This window comes from Leptodactylus fuscus, chromosome 4 (genome assembly GCF_031893055.1).
Source record: "Leptodactylus fuscus isolate aLepFus1 chromosome 4, aLepFus1.hap2, whole genome shotgun sequence".
Classification (NCBI taxonomy): Eukaryota; Metazoa; Chordata; class Amphibia; order Anura; family Leptodactylidae; genus Leptodactylus; species Leptodactylus fuscus.
Genome location: NC_134268.1, coordinates 192,521,304 through 192,543,335, shown reverse-complemented (window position 1 = coordinate 192,543,335; position 22,032 = coordinate 192,521,304). Strand labels below are relative to the sequence as shown.

Here is a 22,032-nt window from a genome sequence, read left to right as displayed (position 1 = left end):
TGAGTTTTACACATGAGGCCGCCTTACCATGTGAGAAGCACTGGTGTAAGCTACAGGTGCCGCCGGGGCGGCGCCGCCATTATTCTGCACACTGTTTACATGTTACGCTTAGTTTACATCTATGTGTCCGTTCTTCTGGTCCATTGAAGCGGACTACAAAAATAGCAGCCACTAATGGAGACTAAAGTACCCAATTGACTATAATAGGGTCCGTCAGGCATTTGTTCATTTAAAGGGATTCTACCACTAAAACGCTTTTTTTTCTAGTTACCACATCGGAATAGCCTTTAAAAAGGCTATTCGTCTCTTACCTGTGGAAGTGCTCTCCGCCGCGCCGTTCGTTCAAAATACCAGTTTGTACCGGTATGCTAATTAGTTCTCTCGCAGCGATGGGGGCGTCCCCATCGCAGGAGCAGCGATGGGGGTGTCCCCATTGCAGCTCGAAAACCGACCGGAGCGCCGCCTCTCTGGTCTTCGGTGTCCTCCCCTTGCCTCTTCAGCGTCTGTCGGACGCCTGCGCAGTATGCTCTCTGTTCGACGAAGATTGCCGAACGTACTGCGCATGCGCGAAAGTGCGGCGCCCGCACTATGGCTGGGACCGCAATTTCGCGCATGCGCAGTACGTTCGGCAATCTTCGCCGAACAGAGAGTACTGCGCAGGCGTCCGACAGTACGCTGAAGAAGCAAGGGGAGGATACAGAAGACCAGAGAGGCGGCGCTGCGGTCGGTTTTCGAGCTGCAATGGGGATGCCCCCATCGCTGCGAGAGAACTAATTAGCATACCGGTACAAACCGGTATTTTGAACGAACGGCGCGGCGGAGAGCACTTCCACAGGTAAGAGACGAATAGCCTTTTTAAAGGCTATTCCGACGTGGTAACTAGAAAAAAAAAGTGTTTTAGTGGTAGAATCCCTTTAAGCTAAAATGCCCTGGAAGACCGACTTATGATGGATGGACACCCCACGCAGATGTGAACCCAGTCATAGCTGCAAGGTTATTACACATATATATTATACATACATATCAGAAACTTACTTTATCAGCTTTAATATTCTCTTGTTCAGACAGCCAATGATTGAGAGGACAAAAGTTTCTTCTGGTATCTCGAGCCTTTAACATCTTTACCAAGTTGGTGATGACCTATAGACAACAAATATCACATTGACAACACATTGAGAATGACATATATGTCTGCATGAAAGTGCATGGCCAGGCATGGCTTGGAGACAACTGGTCATTGCAATGGGTTACAGATCCCGGGCGCAAAGTGATCACCTGACCGTCTGCTTAGTTTCCACTTAAAAGAAGCGGTCATCATGAGGACACTTACCACCCTGCAGCACCACGAGCTACTAAACGCAGATGACTCTCTGAAGATCAATGTTCTCATTGGCCAACTATAAAGAGGTTATCCCGCATCATTCATGTGACTGCTGCAGCCATCAGTGACCATGAAGTGTATTGCAAGGATCACCTCTGATGTCAGTGATTAGTTATAGCAGTAAAGTGAAATATCTCCGTGATGTCATTACTGCAGGGCCATAAAGTGACCACTGGAACGGTGGGAAATGTAATGGGTGAGTAATGGTTATTTTTATTCAGTTATATAATTTTCTGCTCTAAGGTTGTTTCCTAAACTCCTGGCTGATCTCTTTTATCTAGTACAAGGATTAGTAACCCTGGTACCCGTGTCATGGGTGGCACGTTTGGCCTAATAATCTGGCAAAGGTTCCTCTCTGCTGTTCGGCTCAGAGATGTAAAGTACCCTTCTTGTCCCTGGTCATCCCTTCACAAACTATGGGATGGAGCTGGAGGAGAGAAGATAATGGCAAAGACGTTCGGCAGGAAGGAGGGGCTAGCGAGACACAGTCAGAGGGGAGGAGACGTTTTAAGGGAGGTGGTGCTACGTAAAGGACATCCTGCGGTCCTATGCCACTCTGCCTTATCTACTTGCTGCACAAGTGCACAAAGTTTCTCTGTATCAGGGAGGCCTATGTAAGGAAGAAGCTGTCAGAGGGAAAGAAGCATTTAGAGGAGAACGTGACAGCGCCCTCTGAAGGATAAAAGAAGGTCAAGCAGCTGAAGGTGAGCAGGAGAGGTAAAGTGTAGCATGTGTAACTTGAGTGACTAGTAATACAGCAACAGAGTCTGCCACCAATCTCAAGGTAGTGAACTTCACCCTTGGCAGAGGGGTACAACTGAATGTGTATATTTTTTTTTGCACAATCAAGTACTTTAAGGGTTTGTCCAATTTCAAACAAATATTAAGAGACATTTTATTATTTGCAAAAATAAAAAGTTGTACAATTTTCGAATATACTTTATCAATTCCTTATAGTTTTCTAGAGCTCTCCTTGCTGTCAATCATTCGGTTACTACTAGTGGATAAATATTAGTCTATAGTCATGTGATATACAGATTGTAGTCATGTGATGAACACACCGGTGTATGGTGCATTACTAGACAAATGTCTGATTATTGTGCTCTGACTATGACAAGCTGTGCACCTGTGTGTGCTTCACCTGACCATGGGCCGTCCAGCACCTGACCATGGACCGTCCAGCACCTGACCATGGACCGTCCAGCACCTGACCATGGACCGTCCAGCACCTGACCATGGACCGTCCAGCACCTGACCATGGACCGTCCAGCACCTGACCATGGACCGTCCAGCACCTGACCATGGACCGTCCAGCACCTGACCATGGACCGTCCAGCACCTGACCATGGACCGTCCAGCACCTGACCATGGACCGTCCAGCACCTGACCATGGACCGTCCAGCACCTGACCATGGACCGTCCAGCACCTGACCATGGACCGTCCAGCACATGACCATGGACCGCCCAGCACATGACCATGGACCGCCCAGCACAGGGATAGGGAACCTTCGGCTCTCCAGCTGCTGTGAAACTACAACTCCCATCATGCTCCATTCACTTCCATGGGAGTTTCAAGAACAGCAGAGCAAGTATGCATGCTGGGAGTTGTAGTTTTGCAACAGCTGGAGAGCTACCTACCCCTGGTCCAGCACATGACCATGGACTGATGTTTATCCCCTTGGAGTAAGCAGAATGAATGGCAGCAAGCAAAGTTCCAGGAAATTGATGCAGGAAATACACAGGAAAACTGTACAACTTTTCATTATACAAGCAATGTTAGCCGTTCATTCCTCAGTTGTTCTGATTCCCCAATGGACCAGAACCACAGACACGCCTATTTGCCAACTCCCTGACCAAGCAGTTACAAGTATTTAACAACTGTTAAACGCCCGAACAAGGTCAGATGCTTAATAGATAGTACGGTAACAAATAAAGCTGCAAGCAAACCCCTGGTCTGTACGGGGCCTTCTGCAAGTTCCCTAGTATCCCAAACCACATGAGCCAAATCTGCCAGCTTGTGCTTTTCTCCATCCAGAACATCAGCAAATAATTGGGTCCTATTTAAAACTTTTAAGTGGAACTCGGGCAGCCGGCTGTAAGAAAACCTTCGCCTAATATGGCACATTAACGCCATATTCCTCCTTAGGAAAACATTATCATTTAGGCTCAATTCAGTTAATGTTCATCGGGCCCATGCTTGTAAGTGAAATGTGTTGTAAAATCAGGGCGAATGGGCAGGATGGAGGCTATTGTAGGCTTGTAGAATGAATAAGCATTGCTTAATTAGCCCATCAGGTTAAGTGCACGCATTAATGGGTCCTTCTTAAAGTCTAGCGTGACATCTTCCTCCAAACATGGCCAAGAAGAAAGTTCCATTAGCAATATTAATACAAGCTTAGTTGATCATTTTCATTCAATTAACTTCTTTCAATTAAATAGATAGCTTGACAAAAGCAGTGATAAAAGACCTGGAGGGACAGCTGATGACTCAAGCCGAACATTACTGTGCGAGAGGTCGCTGCTACTAAACGGACAGTAAATCTACCATTCAATTTGGAAAATGCATTTCTCCCGCTTCTGTGTCTTTAATGAGCGGGGTTTTTTTTTTTTTTTAGCTGACTGGATCTGTTTGCTTAGGGGAGGACACGGAGCGACGCTTTCCTGCACTAGGTCCATTCTGGGGTCTAGTCGAAAACTTTTTTTTTTGAGACAGACAGGAGGCAGCCTTAAGATATATCCTTGTATATGGATTTCCCCCTGTAAATCCACAGGAAAATCTACCATGACCTGTGTATTACATGCAGGTATATCACAGATTTTGGAATTCACCCTATGCGGAGGCCAGACAGTCATGGGCGGTTTTTGTACAGGTCATCGCCTGATCATGAACGGACCACCACCACTGTAGGACCGAAACCAAAGGCCTATGTAAGGTGAGTTATGTTATCTTTTCGTTTTAATTCAGAATATCCAATCTTTATTTTTATTACCTTTATGAAGACAACCCCTTTAAAGAGGCGCCTTCATGTCCTCTAAGGCAGATATTACACAGTCCAGTCATAGTAATGTGACCACCGTCTACTTTTGACGTCAACGTTAAATAACCAATTGCAGAAGGCGCGTGTCATCAGCCATCTGGTTGCACTCATCATTGTGGAAGGCACGATGGATCAACACAAGTAGGCATCTATCCTTGCGGACCATGTCACCCCTACATGAGAATTGTTTTTCCTCAGGATGATGGCATCTACTAGCAGGACAATGCGACGTGTCATAAAGCTCGCAGTGTATGTGCGTGGTTTGAGGAGCACCAGGATGAGTTTACCGTACTCCCTTGAGAATCTGTGTGACCACCTCGATCGGGTTGTTCGCGCCATGGATGCTCAACCGAGTAACCTAATGCAGCTGGTCACGGCACTGGAGTCGGCATGGCTCAACATCCCAGTGGACATAATCACAACATCCCCTCTCTTCCTGCACGTCTCGCAGGTGGTTATTCTGGATTTTGACAGGTGGTGACATTAATGTGACTGGACTGTGTACATACTATTGTAAAGGGGACAAAGTCTTCCTCCATTGCATAGAAATCGTGACATTCGTTTTGGCTACTGACACCAGAGGGGCCGCCTCATGGCTTAGGGTCATTTACGGGTGGTTTGGAATGCCCCCTTCTTGACAGCACAAGTCTATAATGTATACTGAGGCGAAATAAACAGAACTCTTATCTCTCTAATGGTGGAAAGATACTTAGAAAGTGCAGAATTCAATGGATAACAACACTCACTACTTTAGAGGACATGAAAGGTCCTCTCTGTGCTCCTGACCAATAGTTATTTTGCCCGACTCCTCCATTTTTCTCCTCCATCTCTTCGACAGAGCAATGCAGTAAACAGGGAGGGGGAAAAAGACCTCTGCTGAACACTTCTGGCAGTGAAATACAACTGCCCAATGCTCATCTCCTTCAGTCGGAGTTGGAAGGTCCTCGCACACATCAGACGGTCAACCATTCCCATCTACACCAACTGATTTGGCCAAGACACAACTAACCTGTACAGCCAGCTTTAGGCTAAGGCAACAAGAGGCAGAAAAGCTGTGTTTTTTTTTTGCTGCAGATTTTATTGTAGCCAAAGCCAAGAGTGTCTTCAAATCCACTCTTGGCTTTGGCTCAAAAAAATGCAAGAAATTCTGTAACACGAACTGCAGTTATTCGCAATGTTTGGCCTCAGCCAGAGAGACAAAGTATAAGAGAGGAAAGAATCGCAGGATAGCGTGCGTACAGATAGAAGAAATGCGAGGCTAGATTTACTCCTGGCAGGAATGATTTATGGTGTCCACACTTCTGAATAATGTTGTTTCTACAGAACGTGGAAGAATTTCTGCAAGTCCCATCCAGATTAATGAGACAGTCCCAGAAACTGCTGCCACATGTGAATATATCCTTACAGAGCGTTGCATTAGAGAGAGGAGACACAAAGGAGAGAGAAGGACCATGCGGAGAGAAGGAAGATTTATTCTAGTGTCAACCGAAAAGGGATTTGCCCTCCATTTGGTCCATTAACACCAGCATTATACAAGTTCTGATGAGATACTAATTAAGCGGAATTTTAAGACATTAATGCGTCTTCCTCATCAGAAAAATGCTGAAAATAATCCATCAATCTGATTGTCTTTCAGCTCTTTTACAAGTTTATGTGATCTGAAGACATTTCCGGGCAACCTTGGTTACAATGCAGATTGTCTGAAGACTATAATCTTAAAGGGGTTATGCCACACTAAGTATTTATCTTCTATACATAGAATACACGATAGAAACCTGATTGGTGGGGGTCTGACCACTGAGACCTCCAGGATCCTGAAAAATGGGGTGTTTCCCATGTATTTTCAATTCGTGCTGAACGCTGCCAGGCCAAATGCATGTGTGTCACTTGGTGGACGGTGATCCAACGGGAGGGCCAGAGATAGCGGAGTACTGTATTTTGGCTATCTTCAGCAGAGTTGAGTGATTGAGAGCTCGGGTTCTTCGATCCACCAAGTAACTAGCCTACATTCATCAGCCTGGCTGTAGTTAGAGTGAAGGACAACGCTGGTAAAAGACCTCTGTTCTCAGGAACAATGGGGGGCCCAGTAGTCATATCACCACTGATCAGATATCCTTAGAATAGATCAATAACTAAAGATTGACAGGCATCCATCACCCAAACCCCCAGCCAATAAGCTGCTGCACTCGGTATAAATCTGCAGCCTCTTCAGTACTCTGCCATACATTTGTACAAGTGGCTGGACTTGATATCGCATTTACTAGAATGGGACTGAACTGCAATCAGGTAATGTGAGCAATCAATTTGACATGGCAAGGCCTGTGATGGTGAAGTGGCGCAGGCCATGGGTGTGGCTGAGCGAGTGCAAAACAGAACATTAAACGTCTGCGTCCTATGCAACATAGTTGGCTGTTCCATGTAAAAGGAATTGACTTACTAGATCATGTTGAGCGACTTATTAGCATTGACAAATTTGCCAGTCTAAGATGCCCTTTAGTGTGAACAGAGCCTAAAAGTTTAAAGAGGGGATTACCCAACTTTTTGGAGCCGATCACCTATCCTTCCAAACAGGCCATCAATTTTAGATCGGCACTTCTGCAAATCAAATGTGTCAAGTTCTCCTGTGAGCACGGCCACCCCTTTACCATTTATATTGGGTGCCATCATTGTTAGCACTGTATATTTCATAGTGAAGTTATTATGTGAATGAGATCCAGGAAAATACTTTCCTCCGTCACAGATATAATGATAAAACATCCTGGGTACCTTAAACAGCTGAATCCAACGTTTCTGCTCTGTCTGAATACGTTGCTGCATCTCCACATTGGTGGTGACACCAACACTTCGGAAAGCTGCCATGTATTCTTCTCGCACCTCTGGTTTTGTCTCGGGGTATGCCAGCTTGATTATTCCTAAGCAAGCATCTCGCAGGCAGCGGGAGAGTACGACCAACTCTTCTAATGTGAAAGGCATCATTGAAGATTGTCTCTGGCCAACTACTGCAAGGGAAAAGAAAAGTCAGTAGTCTCACTCATGGTTGCATAGCATGGACAACACAAGAGATGGATTAAACTTGTATAACCATGTTAGGGCGGGTTCACACCTGCGCCTGGTCTCCACTTTAGCCAATCCGTGAGCATCTTCTGCTTCTCAGCAGCGAAACCAGGTTTTTTTTAACCAGACACAAAGTTCTGCATGTCCGACTTTGTGTCCAGCTAAAAAAAACGGTTTTGCCGTGGTGAGGCAGAAGACGCACACGGGCGGTTACTTTGCAAACCCATTCAAGTGAATGGGTTTGAAAATTGACCGCCAGGTTTCCATCCCCTGTCCAGTTTCTCAGGGCAGAAGACGGAAACCCGCCAGATTGGCTAAAGCGGAGACCGGGCGCAGGTGTGAACCCGCCCTCAGAAAATCAAAGTTACATACAAGGGCTTTTCTCATGAAGACAATCTCTGTCCATGAAACTATCGGCATGTGGAGGTGGCCCAGAGCCAAAACAAAGGGTCACTTATTAAAAGTGACTCCCACTTCAATGGACCTGTTTGCCGTTACACAGAGATACCTATGTATCTAACTTCCAAAAAAGCTGTGCATAATTTAATATTACAGTGCGTGTACATGAGGGGCAACAGCACTTCTGGCAATAACATGATTTGTATTCTGCATTTTTTAGCAATTTTCCCTTCTTCAGGCTCTATCTTTAATTTTCAATTCTCCTTGATCTGGAGTGTGGAGACTAGCTACTATGATGTCTCCCATACATTGCACACAGGCGGTAGAGAAGAATCTGCTCCATCACTCACACTCCAGAGCTGCTCTAGGATCACCTAGGACATATACTGTATAAAGAAGTAGTAATCTGTATAAATGTGAATAAAGCACGTGTGGGGAGATAGAAACTTCCTATTTAGCTGCATGCAGTCTCTTCTGTGCCGGTATCTCTCTTACTTCACTCCTCCCTATTTCTATAGACTTCTATTGTGAGCTGTAATATGACAACTCTGTGACCTACTCTTTGTATTAGAAGACAGAAACAAGCAGATATTCCAGTAAAAGTAAATTTAACAAGGAGAGCAGGTAATAAAAGCCTGATAAGTGGTGGAGGCGGCATGTTTCTTTAATAAGATATATTACAATAACTAGACATGTGCCACACAGTTATTGAGAAGTGGACTATGCATTCTGAAATTGGGCATTTTTTTTCATTAGGTGATGTACTAGAGAAAAATCTCAGATTTAGAGAATTTGGGTGCTTTTTACATATAATTTCCGATCCTTGCTCTCCTCAGCACTATTCTCACCCATCATCAAATTGGACTCCATAGGGTTTGTCAGTCTCAGAATGATGCTTCCATATCATCGATCCGTCATCAATACTGTCAATATTAGCTGTACATAAGCAAGCCGTGCACAAATGTGAAGACAGATCAATCCTCTTACCTTCTATGGGGTCACCAAAGAATTCGTTATCGTGTATAGAAATAAGGGAATGACTAAAGAGTGAGCTAAAAAGATAAAACAGAGGGATGATGCGATTGGAGTCCTCTAATGACATGGGAGAGCCTCTGGATATCACCTGGAGAAGCGGCACCATGGACCTACAAAGACAAACCCCAAATCATTACCCACATTCAGGAGGTACGGAATGAATTAGGAAATGGTTTAATACGCCCCCACTTACCCGGTGATCATTTTTGTTGTCATTGAAGAGATCAAGTACCAAAGGTGTCTTAAAAATCTTGCATTAAATGCTAGACTGTACAGGAGCCTGAAAGAAGAAACAGAGGTCTATGAATGAGAGCACTTAGTCCCAAATCCCAATATGATTGCATGGTCCTAATCCCAAGAGTTTAGGAAGCAACACCCAACTGGCAACAGAAAATTATAATGAAAGGTCATAAATCAGTTTTCTGCTATCTGGAAAAAAAAACGTCTCAGTAGTTATTAGCCTGTACATGGCCAGATATACACTCCAGAATGTATATTATAATTTTTGCTGTCAGGTGGGCGGTCCCTGTTTTTATTCTCCAGCCAAGAACCGCCCACTTGACAGTAGAGAGCCTAAATATGCTGAAGCCAATAGAAATGATTGCTGTAGAATGCTGGGGGCTAGAGAAAAAAATTCCAACTGCACTAGAATCAGCGGTGCAGCGCCCACTGCAGGATGCAACGAGTTGGTGGAAGTGGAGCAACATTTTCTTTATAATCCTTTCTAGTATAAATATAATAACACAGTGTAGAGTCCTCTAACCAAATGTACTGTATATTGAGGACTTCTGCTTGAAATCACAAACTCCGATAGCTTCTCCGTTACTAGAGGTCATAGGCCAAGTGACAATTATTTCCGATTCATAAATATACTTAAATATGACTGATCTAGTCTGTAAATAAAAAAAGTGAACGGTCACAGTAGTTTCCTTGTATACTTGATGAGTGTGTTACATATCAGTATTAGGCCTAGGTTGCATCTCCCATTGTGCAACCAAAGATCGCCTCTTTCACTCATGTAAAGGTAAGTTCACAAGGGGATTTTTGGACCGCATTTTGACGCGGAATCCACCTCAGAATCCGGCTCCAAAAAACGCCTCCCATTGACTTCAATGGGAGCCGTTCACTTCTTTTTTACACTAGCGTTTTTTTCCGCTCACGGAAAAAAAAGTGACATGCCCTTTCTTACCGCAGAACCCACTGCAGCGGCCGCGGCGCAAACACTCCCTCCCAACTAGGCCCATTCCAGAGCGTAATGCCGCGACTAGACACCGGCCGATGCACTGCACTGGAATACAGTTGTGGCAAGCCGTTTTTTGGACTGGAATCTGAGGCGGCCTCCATATCAAAAGCCGGTTCAAAAAACCCCGTGTGAACTTACCCTTAGTGAATGGCATCACACTGTGACCCCTGATGGCGCCGTGACTTCTAGTCATAAAAAAGTCAAATATTGCTTGCCTTTTTTGTGATGGTCACAGCACTCGAGGTCACAATGTGGCTCCACTCACTAACATGAATGAAGGGGTCGCAGGGTGACGCAACAATATTTTGGGCACACAATAGGAGTCGCGGCCAAAGTTACCGTGTGGCCCTAACCTTATACTATAAGAAGAAGTAATATCTGATGCATTAGTGACTACCAACCCCACAGAAAGATTTTCATTATGCAAATTCATTTTGACTGCAGTTATACTTTGAGCCAACAAATTTTTTTTTTGTAATTTTTTTTTTTTTTAAGAGATGAGATTTTTTTTTCCCATTTTTTTTTTAAAACTTCTGATGACATTTATTAGCTATCTATGAACAAGACAGTAATCTCACAAATGAGTTTGCCATATGTAACCTTCTAATAGACTAGAAGAGTCCATAGGAAATGGCTGAGCGACCTCCTGCACTTCCTACTCTCACCAAAGGTCCTTGGCAGAACGCCTCAGGCGACACCTGCCTGAAAAAATATCAACGTAAGAGCCCCAATTACAGAACGCCAAGGGTTTAGTGGAGAGGATAAACACTGGGGGCAATAAAACAAGCCATTTCCTCTACTGCTGGACCATGGAGCATTTTATCGCATTCATAAAGGGAAGAGATTTTACATGTATATAGTATTATTTCTAGGTAAGGACAGACTTTCATCCTGCAGTACAATATATATGTGTGTGTGTATATATATATATATATATATTATTGCAGGATGTGTATGGCCATGTCCTGATAATTGCCCCATGGTAGCTGTTGGATTTCATCATGCCCGATGCTTTTGTTCTTGATAGCTATCCAAGGTGTGGGCTATCTTAAAGGGGTTTTCCAGGATTTACATTTTAATGACATATCCTTAGAATAGGTTATCAACACCTGCCCATCAGTTCTTGAAAAGGCTGCGGCACCAACAAGTGCTGCAGCTTCTTCGCTGTACCAATGATGCCAAATTCACTGGTCACATGGTAAACTGGAATAGGGCTGAGCTGCAATACTGGGCACAGCCCCTATGATATGTACAGAGACTGCGGCACTTACCTGAATGCTGCAACTTCTTCAACCAAACAATCAGGGAGAGTCCTGGGTGTTGGATCCCCACCAATCACATATGTATTGCCTATCCTAAATCCTAGAAATTCCCTTTATGTGAATGTCTCTCTGTTCTGGCATAGGCTTCATGCACACAGCCGTTTTCCAAGCAGAGTGCATTCTTATATCCGTTTTCCGAGCCGAGAATATTCCGGGTCTTCCAGGTCCACATGTCCATTTCAGTAGATCTGAATCTGGACTTGAATTTAGACCTGCCCTAAAAATATCGGAGTGGAAGATCAGAAGGCACTTGGATGTGCACAAAGCCTTGGGCCATCTTGTACAATTTTATAGAAGCATATATTTCTTATGGCCCATAAACGAGTGTATTACAGCTCCATATAACCTCTGTATTGTACTAGGATGTAACTCGGCACTCACAGACTTCTGTAGGGCTTTGCTGTACCTCCATACTGTGCCTTCAATTTCATGTGAAGACATATACAGGAATGTATGCATCCAATAGGAAAAAAAAATACAAGGCATGCTCTACTGGACGCAGTCTTATGGAGCTATTCGGAGCTATTCTCCCCAAGAAGAGCTGCTCAAAGTTTCATGTTTGTCTAAAGCCAATAAAAGGAAGTGTGAAATTCCTCCCATCCTATTATTAAATGGCCCATTAAGTTTTTATTTAGAAGAAGCCCCAATAAAACTTAATTAGCTAAAAGCGAGATTCGCCTGGCCATAAACATGGACTGTATACCATTACAATCATTTAAGATAATGAATTTAACACAATAGGTTTAGAAGAAGGTGTCACAATATTGTCACCTCTATCAAGCTACATGATGTCCCTGGCAGAACATGACAGCTGATACCATCAGTCCCCAGCCAGGTCAATACAATACAATGCATGCTTTCCATCGCTGATAGCATTTTACTGATAAACCATTGAGATAACAAAAATTAAAATACAATGGCGGATGTGTCCAGAAAACACAATCAAAGGGCAATTACAAGGAATACACCTGAAATGGCTTTACTCTTTCATCCTGTGAAAGGAAGGTCAGGGAACGCAGTGTTGACACATGAAAGTTGGGAATAGGAATGCACATAAAGTCCTGTGTGGTAGGTTCAACATCGCACCTGAGTGTTACTATTCCCAGCTTAGCGAACAGATTAGTACTGGATAAAGGCCAGGCGTTAAATAGACAAAAAAAAAACATGAAAAGTAAAAAAAAAAAAAAAAAAAAAAAAAAAAAAAACTGCAAGTAGGGCAAAACTAAAGGGGTTGGTCACTTTTCGATAAAACAAGCAAGACCATGCTGGAAGCCCCCACACTATATACAGCAACACCCCAATCCCAGGGACTCCCCCATTGCCCATTGTGTCAGCGGATGTATATTGCTTCCAAAAATACAGTGGTCACATGATTTACCCATGTAACTACCTCCTTAGTTGGCAATGAAAATGTCCACCATGTATGCAGAGACCGGAGATTATTTTGGTGCTGACTTAGAAATGCACAGACTAGCGGTTGAGGGTAAGATTGGTGTGGTGGTGTTGATAAAACATGTGACTGCTGCCATCTTGCTCTTACGTATGCAGCGGACAATGGCATACACAGCTTACACACCAAGACCCTGCGTAGCAAGGTCCTAGAACCGGGGCGATGATAAGAAAAGAGGAGGCGGGGGACTTCTTCACCTTGGAGAAAACACACACATACATAATGGAGGGAAATTTACTATAAGGTATAAGGAAAAATATCTTTGTACCGTGTGGATATGAAATATAAAGATTTATTTTTGAGGAGTCTTCAGTAGTTGATACCTTTTTAAATGGCTAACTAATAATGGTTGAAGGATGAAGGTCCCTTCATCAGGCTGGTATAACACAATATCTAAAGAGCAAAGATGTGTCGCACTTCCCCTAGTTGTGTTATAGATGGGCTAATGTGTTCTCTCTGCCGCTTGCCACTTTTTAGGAAAGTGGGTGGAGCAGGGCAGGGATGTCTTGGCCCATAATATTTACTAGTGATGCGGTATTAGTTATACTGGAAACCTATGCCCTTGACTGCCATAGGTTTCGGTTCTGGCAATATGGAAGTTTCTTTGGGGCACCAGAATTAATAATACTATATTATATTATAATATTTTATAGTATAGTATAGTATAGTATAGAATAGAACCTATTAATAATTCTAGTGCCCCTTGAGCTAGAAGATAAAAGAGTTAGGACTCGCTTGGGAAACACTTAATAATCCTCGATATTGGCAAATAATTGTCTGTTGGATTGTAAAAGATCCCACCGGTAACAGGAAAGACTAAACCAGTGATCAGGGCGATTGACTCCCTAGCCCAGAGGTGGGCAATTAATTTTCCCATGGGGCCGCATAAGAAATTGAAGCTATGCTAGAGGGCAGCGCCACGGCAAATTTAACTCCACCCAATTCTACGTTGACTCCGCCCATTCCCAATCATCTTTCCATGTGCCCCCACAAAGTATTATCCTCCTACAGTCACCCGTACATTATATGCCCCCACATTATAGTTTTCCTTTCCAACTGCCCCACAGTATTAGGTCCCTCTCCTGGTGCCCCAGTATAAACTGGAGGAAACTAGAGGGGACATGAAACTGGAGCAGCTGGAGGGGGACATTAAACAGTGGGGGTAGTTGGAGGGGGGCAATAAATTGACAGCTGGAGCGGGACATGAAACTGGGGGCAACTAGAGGGGGACATTAAAATCGGGACGCTGGAAGCAGACATTAAACCGTAGGGGTAGCTGGAGGGTGACATTAAACTGGGGGCAACTAGAGGCAGACAGGTCCCCCTCCAGCTACCTCCACGGTTTATTGCCCCTCCAGTTGTCCCCAGTTTAATGTCCCCCCAGTTTAACTGCCCTCTTCATCTACCCCCAGTTTCATGTCCCCCCTCCATCTCTCCCCCAGTTTCATGTCCCCCCCTACATCTGCCATCTCTGCCCTAGTATAACATTCCCCTTCCATCTCTGCCCCTAGGTTACACACACAGACAGACACATATAGACACACACATACACACTCTCCACCCTGCATCTCACCTTACATCTCTCAGTACCTTATGACACACTCCACATGTCTCCATCTTCTGCTGGCACTAAGATACGCCCCCTAGACACGCCTCCCTAATCAAGCTGTGCGGGCCGGTCTGAATCAGTCAGAGGGCCGGATATGGCCCGGGGGGCGGGCTTTGCCCAGGTCTGCCCTAGCCAATGATGCCATACATACAAACAGCTTTGATAGCCAATGGCCACAAATTTCCAACCTGGACAATGACATTTTTAGCAGACAGAGGTCTGTCGTCCATCACAACTGGTTTCAATTTCATCCACCTTTTCCCTACATTGGCAGCTTTACTCCCAAAGCTAAGCTACAGCACATCATCTTGATGGGCTCCATATCTGGACTAGCTGTCTATGTCTGGACTGTCTATATATACCTGTTACATTAGATATACTGTAGATAGGAATACAAAGGTATCTCCTCTCATGAGCAGCTACTAGATACACCGAGCAACAGCCTGTGTATGAGATCCGGCCTCTCAATAAAGCCACAAATTAATAGAGCTGCTAAGTAGACTAAGACTTGTAATGCACTTTAAAGATTAGCGGAATCAATAGTGCAGACCTGACATGCCCTGGGGAGCCACAACAAATATTGCTTGTTTGTAGCTATGGATAAACCAAGGTTAAATTGACTTCTAAATTGAATCAAACAGTAAATCTTGGTGTAACTTGTAATCCAGGAGAGGGTTTTTCAGAGTCACATTTGCCTATGGAGCACAATTAGCAACGTGCTCAGGATCAGGAGGAGACAGGCAACATGAGCTGTTCTAGCACCAAAAAAGGGGGAAAATCAATAAAAGAATAAGTAGAAATAAATGAGCTGAAAGCTGCAACAATTTATTAAACAAAAACATTTTAACATAGCAAATTGTGACTAATAACCTTGACACGCTCGACGACTGCAAAAAAGTCCTATTGATTTGGACTCTGTTAGAGGCTACGAAGATGGCTGAGCACGTAATATCCTTCTTAGCAGGCCTGGGGTGTATACAGGGCTGATCGCACTAGTCTATACAGTATGAGATGTATACAGGCTGATCACACTAGTGTATATAGAATGAGATGTATACAGGCCTAATCACACTAGTGTATACAGTATGAGATGTATACAGGCTGATCACACTAGTGTATATAGAATGAGATGTATACAGGCTGATCAAACTAGTGTATATAGTATGGGAGGTATACAGGCCTAATCACACTAGTGTATATAGTATGGGAGGTATACAGGCCTAATCACACTAGTGTATATAGTATGGGAGGTATACAGGCTGATCACACTAGTGTATATAGTATGGGAGGTATACAGGCCTAATCACACTAGTGTATATAGTATGGGAGGTATACAGGCCTAATCACACTAGTGTATATAGTATGGGAGGTATACAGGCCTAATCACACTAGTGTATATAGTATGGGAGGTATACAGGCCTAATCACACTAGTGTATATAGTATGGGAGGTATACAGGCCTAATCACACTAGTGTATATAGTATGGGAGGTATACAGGCCTAATCACACTAGTGTATATAGTATGGGAGGTATACAGGCTGATCACACTAGTGTATATAGTATGGGAGGTATACAGGCTGATCACACTAGTGTATATAGTATGGGAGGTATACAGGCTGATCACACTAGTGTATATAGTATGGGAGGTATACAGGCTGATCACACTAGTGTATATAGTATGGGAGGTATACAGGCTGATCACACTAGTGTATATAGTATGGGAGGTATACAGGCTGATCACACTAGTGTATATAGTATGGGAGGTATACAGGCTGATCACACTAGTGTATATAGTATGGGAGGTATACAGGCTGATCACACTAGTGTATATAGTATGGGAGGTATACAGGCTGATCACACTAGTGTATATAGTATGGGAGGTATACAGGCTGATCACACTAGTGTATATAGTATGGGAGGTATACAGGCTGATCACACTAGTGTATATAGTATGGGAGGTATACAGGCTGATCACACTAGTCTATATAGTATGGGAGGTATACAGGCTGATCACACTAGTGTATATAGTATGGGAGGTATACAGGCCTAATCACACTAACACACAGTAGTTGCTCTAAAGCGCTTTACTGTACTTAGTACATGAAATTGTTTTTTATAGGAGCAACTGAGAATTAGTCTTATTTATACCCCCAGTATTAAGATACACAAAGGGTAATTATGGTCCCTGAAAAAAAATCTAGTGATGAAATTGGGCCTAGCGTGCTTACACTCTAGACCAGGGGTCCTCAAACTACGGTTTGCGGGACACGTGGTCCGCTGAGGACATTTTTCCAGTCCGCCACATGTGGCCAACGAGCCGTCGCCCCGGATCGATCACTAACGGGGAATCCAGTACAGGATTGGTGGGGGGAGGTTGTACTGAGGAGCTTATAATACAGTGTGGGGGGGTGTACTGAGAAACATATAATATGGGCGGGGGGTGTGGGGGGGGGGTACTGAAAAGCACATAATACGAGGGAGGGCGTACTGTGGAGCATATAATACTGTAGGAGGAGCTACTGTGGAGCATATAATTATTATTATTTTATTTTTTTTAAACTATATGCCCCACTATAATCCAAATTCTTTATAAAGTATACCTACAATGGAAGACACAACTGTAATGTGAACAGAAGCTAAGCCTTCTTGTGACGTAAGAGGTTGTTATAGATAAAGACAAAGGAGCCTAAAACTATGATCACACATCCTGCCTTAATGGCTATAGGTGAAAAAAAAGCTAATGGCCCTAATCTTAAGGAGGAATCTTAAGCTTCCCTGACATTTTACTTCCTGACAGCAATAAACATCAGTGGGCCAAGACAGACTCTGAGGAGATTGGAGAACTTATTGGCAACTCGGCTGACATGGATTCACATCACTGCCCACAAAAAAAAGCTGAAGCTCAGTTTTACGTTCTCCTAGTCCACCCGGAGGAGCCAAACATCTCATGTAACAGCATCCACATGCAGAGGCCAATGGCTGCATTATCATACAGTATAACGGGGCAATCTCTGGCGGCCTGAATGTTTGCACCCAATCTATGACACACTGCATGAGGCTTAATAAATCTGACACATCTTTAAGTCTAAGGCTAAGGGTCTCACGTGGCATCCTGCAGCATAAAAGTGATGTGGGGAAAAAAAAAATGCGGCAGCAAAGCTTCGTGGTTCTTCCCGTAGCGCTTTAGACAGAAAGTTTGCAGAGGTTTCCTCTGCGGACTTTGTTACAATTATACCTATGAGAAAACCGCCGGAGTCTCCATAGGTATAACTGACATGCTGCGATTTCTAAAACCGTGCTAGTTTTGGAAATCACAGTGTGTTCGCACTACGGTTTTTACTGCACAGTGGGCAGATATCTATATTCGCTAGACAGGTCATCCATTTTGCCCTGACTGTAAAGCATCCGCTGTGGCAAATCGTGGCGTATACGTCCTGTGGGGTCTTAGCCTAAAGGGGTGTTCGCATGAAGGATTCCACTCAGATTGTCTCCCAGTTTTCAATGGGAGGCAGAGATCACAGCAGGAAAAAATAAGCGTCGTGCTTGATTTGCCACAGAGTCCGCAGGCAGAAGCTGCCTCAAAATCAGCTCCAAATTCCGCCTCAAATTGGACTTCATTCATTTCAATAGGAGGCAGATACTGATTTTTTTTTTTATGATAGAGTCAGGGCTCATTCACACTGAGTTTTTTGGCAGCGGATTTTGACGCGGAATCCGTCTCAGAATCTGCTGCCAAAACCGGCTCCCATTGACTTCAATGGTAACCATTCGCTTCTTTTTTCCCCTAGCTAGTAGCGGAAAAAAGAAGCAAGATGACTCTTCTTGCTGCAGATTCCGTGGCTGATACAGGCCACGAGATTCTCTCCCAGTTAGGCCCATCCCGACGGGATACGGGATGCTGGTGCACTGCTCTGGTATCCCGTCGCGGCCAGCTGTGCATAATGTTCACAGACAGAATGCAAATTCTGACGTGTGAACATACCGTAAAAAGTAAGTAAGCGTCACGCTCAATCATCCAGTAGATTCCACTCGAGAACTCTCATTAAAGTGAAGGGAAGGTGGTAAAACACGGCTTGTTAGGCGCTGGGATCTGACATGGAATTAGTCAATTTTGACGCAAATTCTGTTGTAGATTTGGTCAAGCAGAAAAATTCTGCTTCTGAATTCCTGAGGCAGAATTTTTCAACTTCTACAAATTTTGCTGTGTGAACCTAGCCTAATACTTCTGTACTGAAATGTACTACGCCACCATCTACTGAAGCTCAAATGAAACAATATTACTATCATCATCATCATCTCTGGAGTGCAGGGCTTGATAAATCCCCCTCCTACCCCAAAAAATGGTTTCATTTCACATTTTAATGGGTCGCTTTTGCAGCAGCTTTCGACTAGTGAATTGAGAAAGTAACATGCATTAGATAACTGCAACAAAGTAGAACTGATTTAAAAAAAAAAAAAAAACTAAAAACATTTCTGGAAAAAAAAAAAAATACAAAATGATTCTGACATCAGATATAATGATCAAAACTCTCAGGCCTAGAAGACTTGGCAGAGTGAACCATTGGGAAATTTCCACTGTTTAAAAAGCAAAGGGGTAGATTTAGGCTAGGAGTAAAGGGAAACATTGGTTGCGACTCCCAACCACGCAACAAAAATTCGCCTTGCCGCCCGACAACTCCTTCACTGATGTTAATGAATGCAATCCACTAGTGAAGGAGTTGCAGATCGACGCAGCAATCTTTGATCTTATGACAGGCCAAATACAATGGCGCATCTTCTGTCTGATACTTTTAGGCTAGGTTCATGTGGAGAAATATGGAGAGGAATTTGAGGCTATCACCTCCTCTCCAAATTTTGATTTGTGGATCCCACTTTGCTTTCCTCCATGGGTTTGTTGGCTGACTAGCCTCAGACACAATGTGGCATGAGCTTCATGCTGCAAATTCTGCCATAGCCACAGAATCTGTAAGAGGATCGAGCAGGATCCTTCTTTTCTTAGCGTTCTGAAAAAAAGAAGCATTGAAGAACAATATTCCCACCCAGCCGGAATTTGGCGCTGATTTTGACGACATGTGAACCTCACTTTAGTAAATGTGCCCCAACATGTGGTAGTGTGCAGCATAATTTATTCTTACAGTATATTAGCATTCTTTAGCCTCACAACTCAGTATTAAATATATTTTATTACTGGCCAAAAATCCAGAACATCTATCCAGCCCCAGAGATTCTGATGACTACAGCTCCAGGAAACGGAGATATGGAGCCGTTTGGCAAAGTCTTCACACTGCAGATTTGATAGTTGTAGGTTATTTTCCTTCTCAAACTAACAATATGGTAGTTCTGTACAGGGTCCAAAAAAAACAAAAATCTATTTGACCCCGTAACCGTGCAGAACCACTATTCTCTTCAGGAAAAGAAAGATATCAGTAACCCTGGATTCTAAATGTGATGTCCCTGCCAAAGAGATGGCCTAATAATCTCAGTTACCTGAATCCCTAATATCAGAGTTTTCAGGTTTGAGTTAAAGGGTTGTCCAGGATCTGAAGGATAGGTCATTGAACGCCCGAACCCTAACCACAGTAAAGGTCATGGGTATATGAATAGTCGCGGTCCAACACCCGGGCCCTGCCTAGATCAGCTGTTTCAGGCGATGGAAGCTGTATACTAGGTATACAGTCACAAATAGCTCTATTCATTTCAATGGGAAAGGAGCTGTAGTTTCAGGTTATCACTGCTACAGGGTACAGAGCCTGATATTATATACGGTGTACGGAGCTCTGTATACTGTAGTGGTGGTGCCTGGAACTGCAGCTACGCTCACACTAATTTAAAGGGATCCTATCATTAAAACTTAATTTTTTGTGACTAACATGTAGGAATAGCCTTAACCCCTTAGCGACCCTTGACGTAACTGTACGTCATGGGTCGCATGGGGATGTATGGAGCGAGCTCACACGCTGAGCTCGCTCCATACACGGCAGATGCCGGCTGTATAATACAGCCAGGACCTGCCAATAACAGCAGCGGTCGGTGCCCGAGCCGATCGCTGCTGTTAACCCTTTACACACTGCGGTCAAACGCGACCGCAGCGTGTAAACAGCGCAGGCGGCATGGGCGCCGCCATGTTTCCCCGATCGCCGCCCTCCTGAACGTCACATGAGGGCGGTGATCGGTTGCTATGACAGCCGGAAGCCTATTGAAGGCTTCCAGGCTTGTCTCTGCCCGAGATCTATTAGACGATGCCAGAGGCCAGAGGCATCGTCTAATAGAAGTGCTGGGATTCTGCTATTCACTGCAGTACTGTAGTATTGCAGTGAATAGTATGAGCGATCAGACTCCCTAGGTTTCAAGGTACCTAAGGGGTCTGATCATAAATGTAACAGAAGAAAAAAAAAAGTTTTTAAAAGTATTAAAAAAATAAAAAAAATATAAAAGTTCAAATCACCCCCCTTTCCCTAGATTAGCTATAAAAGTAATTAAAGAACATTAAACATAAACATATTAGGTATCCCCACGCTCCAAAATGCCCGAACTATTAGAATATTAAAACATTTATCCCGTACTGCGAACGGCGTAGCGGCAAAAAAAATAAAAACAGCCAAAAAGCGGTTTTTTTCAACACTTTGCCTCCTATAAAAAATTGAATAAAAAGTGATCAAACCATCAGATCTTTCCCCAAATGGTATCAATAGAAACGTCATCTTGTCCCGCATAAAAAGACACCACAACCAGCTCCATACATGGAAATATGAAAAAGTTACAGGTGTTAGAACATGATGACACAAATTTTTTTTTCTATTTTGCAAAGTTTATCATTTTTTTAAAAGTATCAAAACATTTCAAATACTATATAAATTTGGTATCACCGCGTTCGTACTGACACGTAGAACACAGGTAACATGTCATTTGTACCAAACAGTGAACGCTGTAAAAATTAAACCCATAAGAAAATGGTGCAAATGCATTTTTTCTCCAATTGCACCTCATTCTGAATTTTTTTCCAGCTTCCCAGTACATTGCACAGCATATTGAATGATGCCATTACAAAGTACAATTTGTCCCGCAAACAATAAGCCATCATGTGACTCTGTGAACTGAAAAATGAAAAAGTTATGGCTCTTGAAATGTGAGGAGGGAAAAACGAAAATGCGAAACCAAAAAATGGCCTGGTCCTTAAGGGGTTATAAAGGCTATTCTTCTCCTACCTTTAGATGTCTTCTCCACGCCGCTGTTCGGTATAAATCCCAGTTTTTGTCTGTATGCAAATGAGTTCTCTCGCAGCACAGGGAGCGGACCCCGGAGCTCAAACATCACTAGGGGCGTCCCCAATGCTGCCAAAGAACTCTCCAGCGCCACCTCCATCTTCTTCTGAAACACCCTCTTCACAAGTCTTCTTCCTGCGCTGGCTTCAAACTTCTAGGCCTCAGGCAAAGCCAACTGCGCATGCCCACTGGCCACCAGAAAATGGCCACTTACAATACTGTGTAAGCGGTCATTTTCT

General features: G+C 43.7%; 1 protein-coding gene across 1 annotated transcript in view; it reads right to left on the bottom strand.

The window, feature by feature from the left end:
* The window catches only part of UBE3C (ubiquitin protein ligase E3C), a 76,192-nt gene that overhangs the window by 31,032 nt on the left and 23,128 nt on the right, over window positions 1-22,032 (bottom strand). Inside the window, exons 12-15 of the mRNA XM_075271518.1 lie at window positions 9,101-9,187; window positions 8,860-9,017; window positions 7,186-7,418; window positions 1,036-1,140 (exon numbers count right to left, since the gene is read on the bottom strand). Coding sequence (XP_075127619.1) covers window positions 1,036-1,140; window positions 7,186-7,418; window positions 8,860-9,017; window positions 9,101-9,187 — 583 coding nt within the window. The remainder of the gene's footprint in view (window positions 1-1,035; window positions 1,141-7,185; window positions 7,419-8,859; window positions 9,018-9,100; window positions 9,188-22,032) is intronic.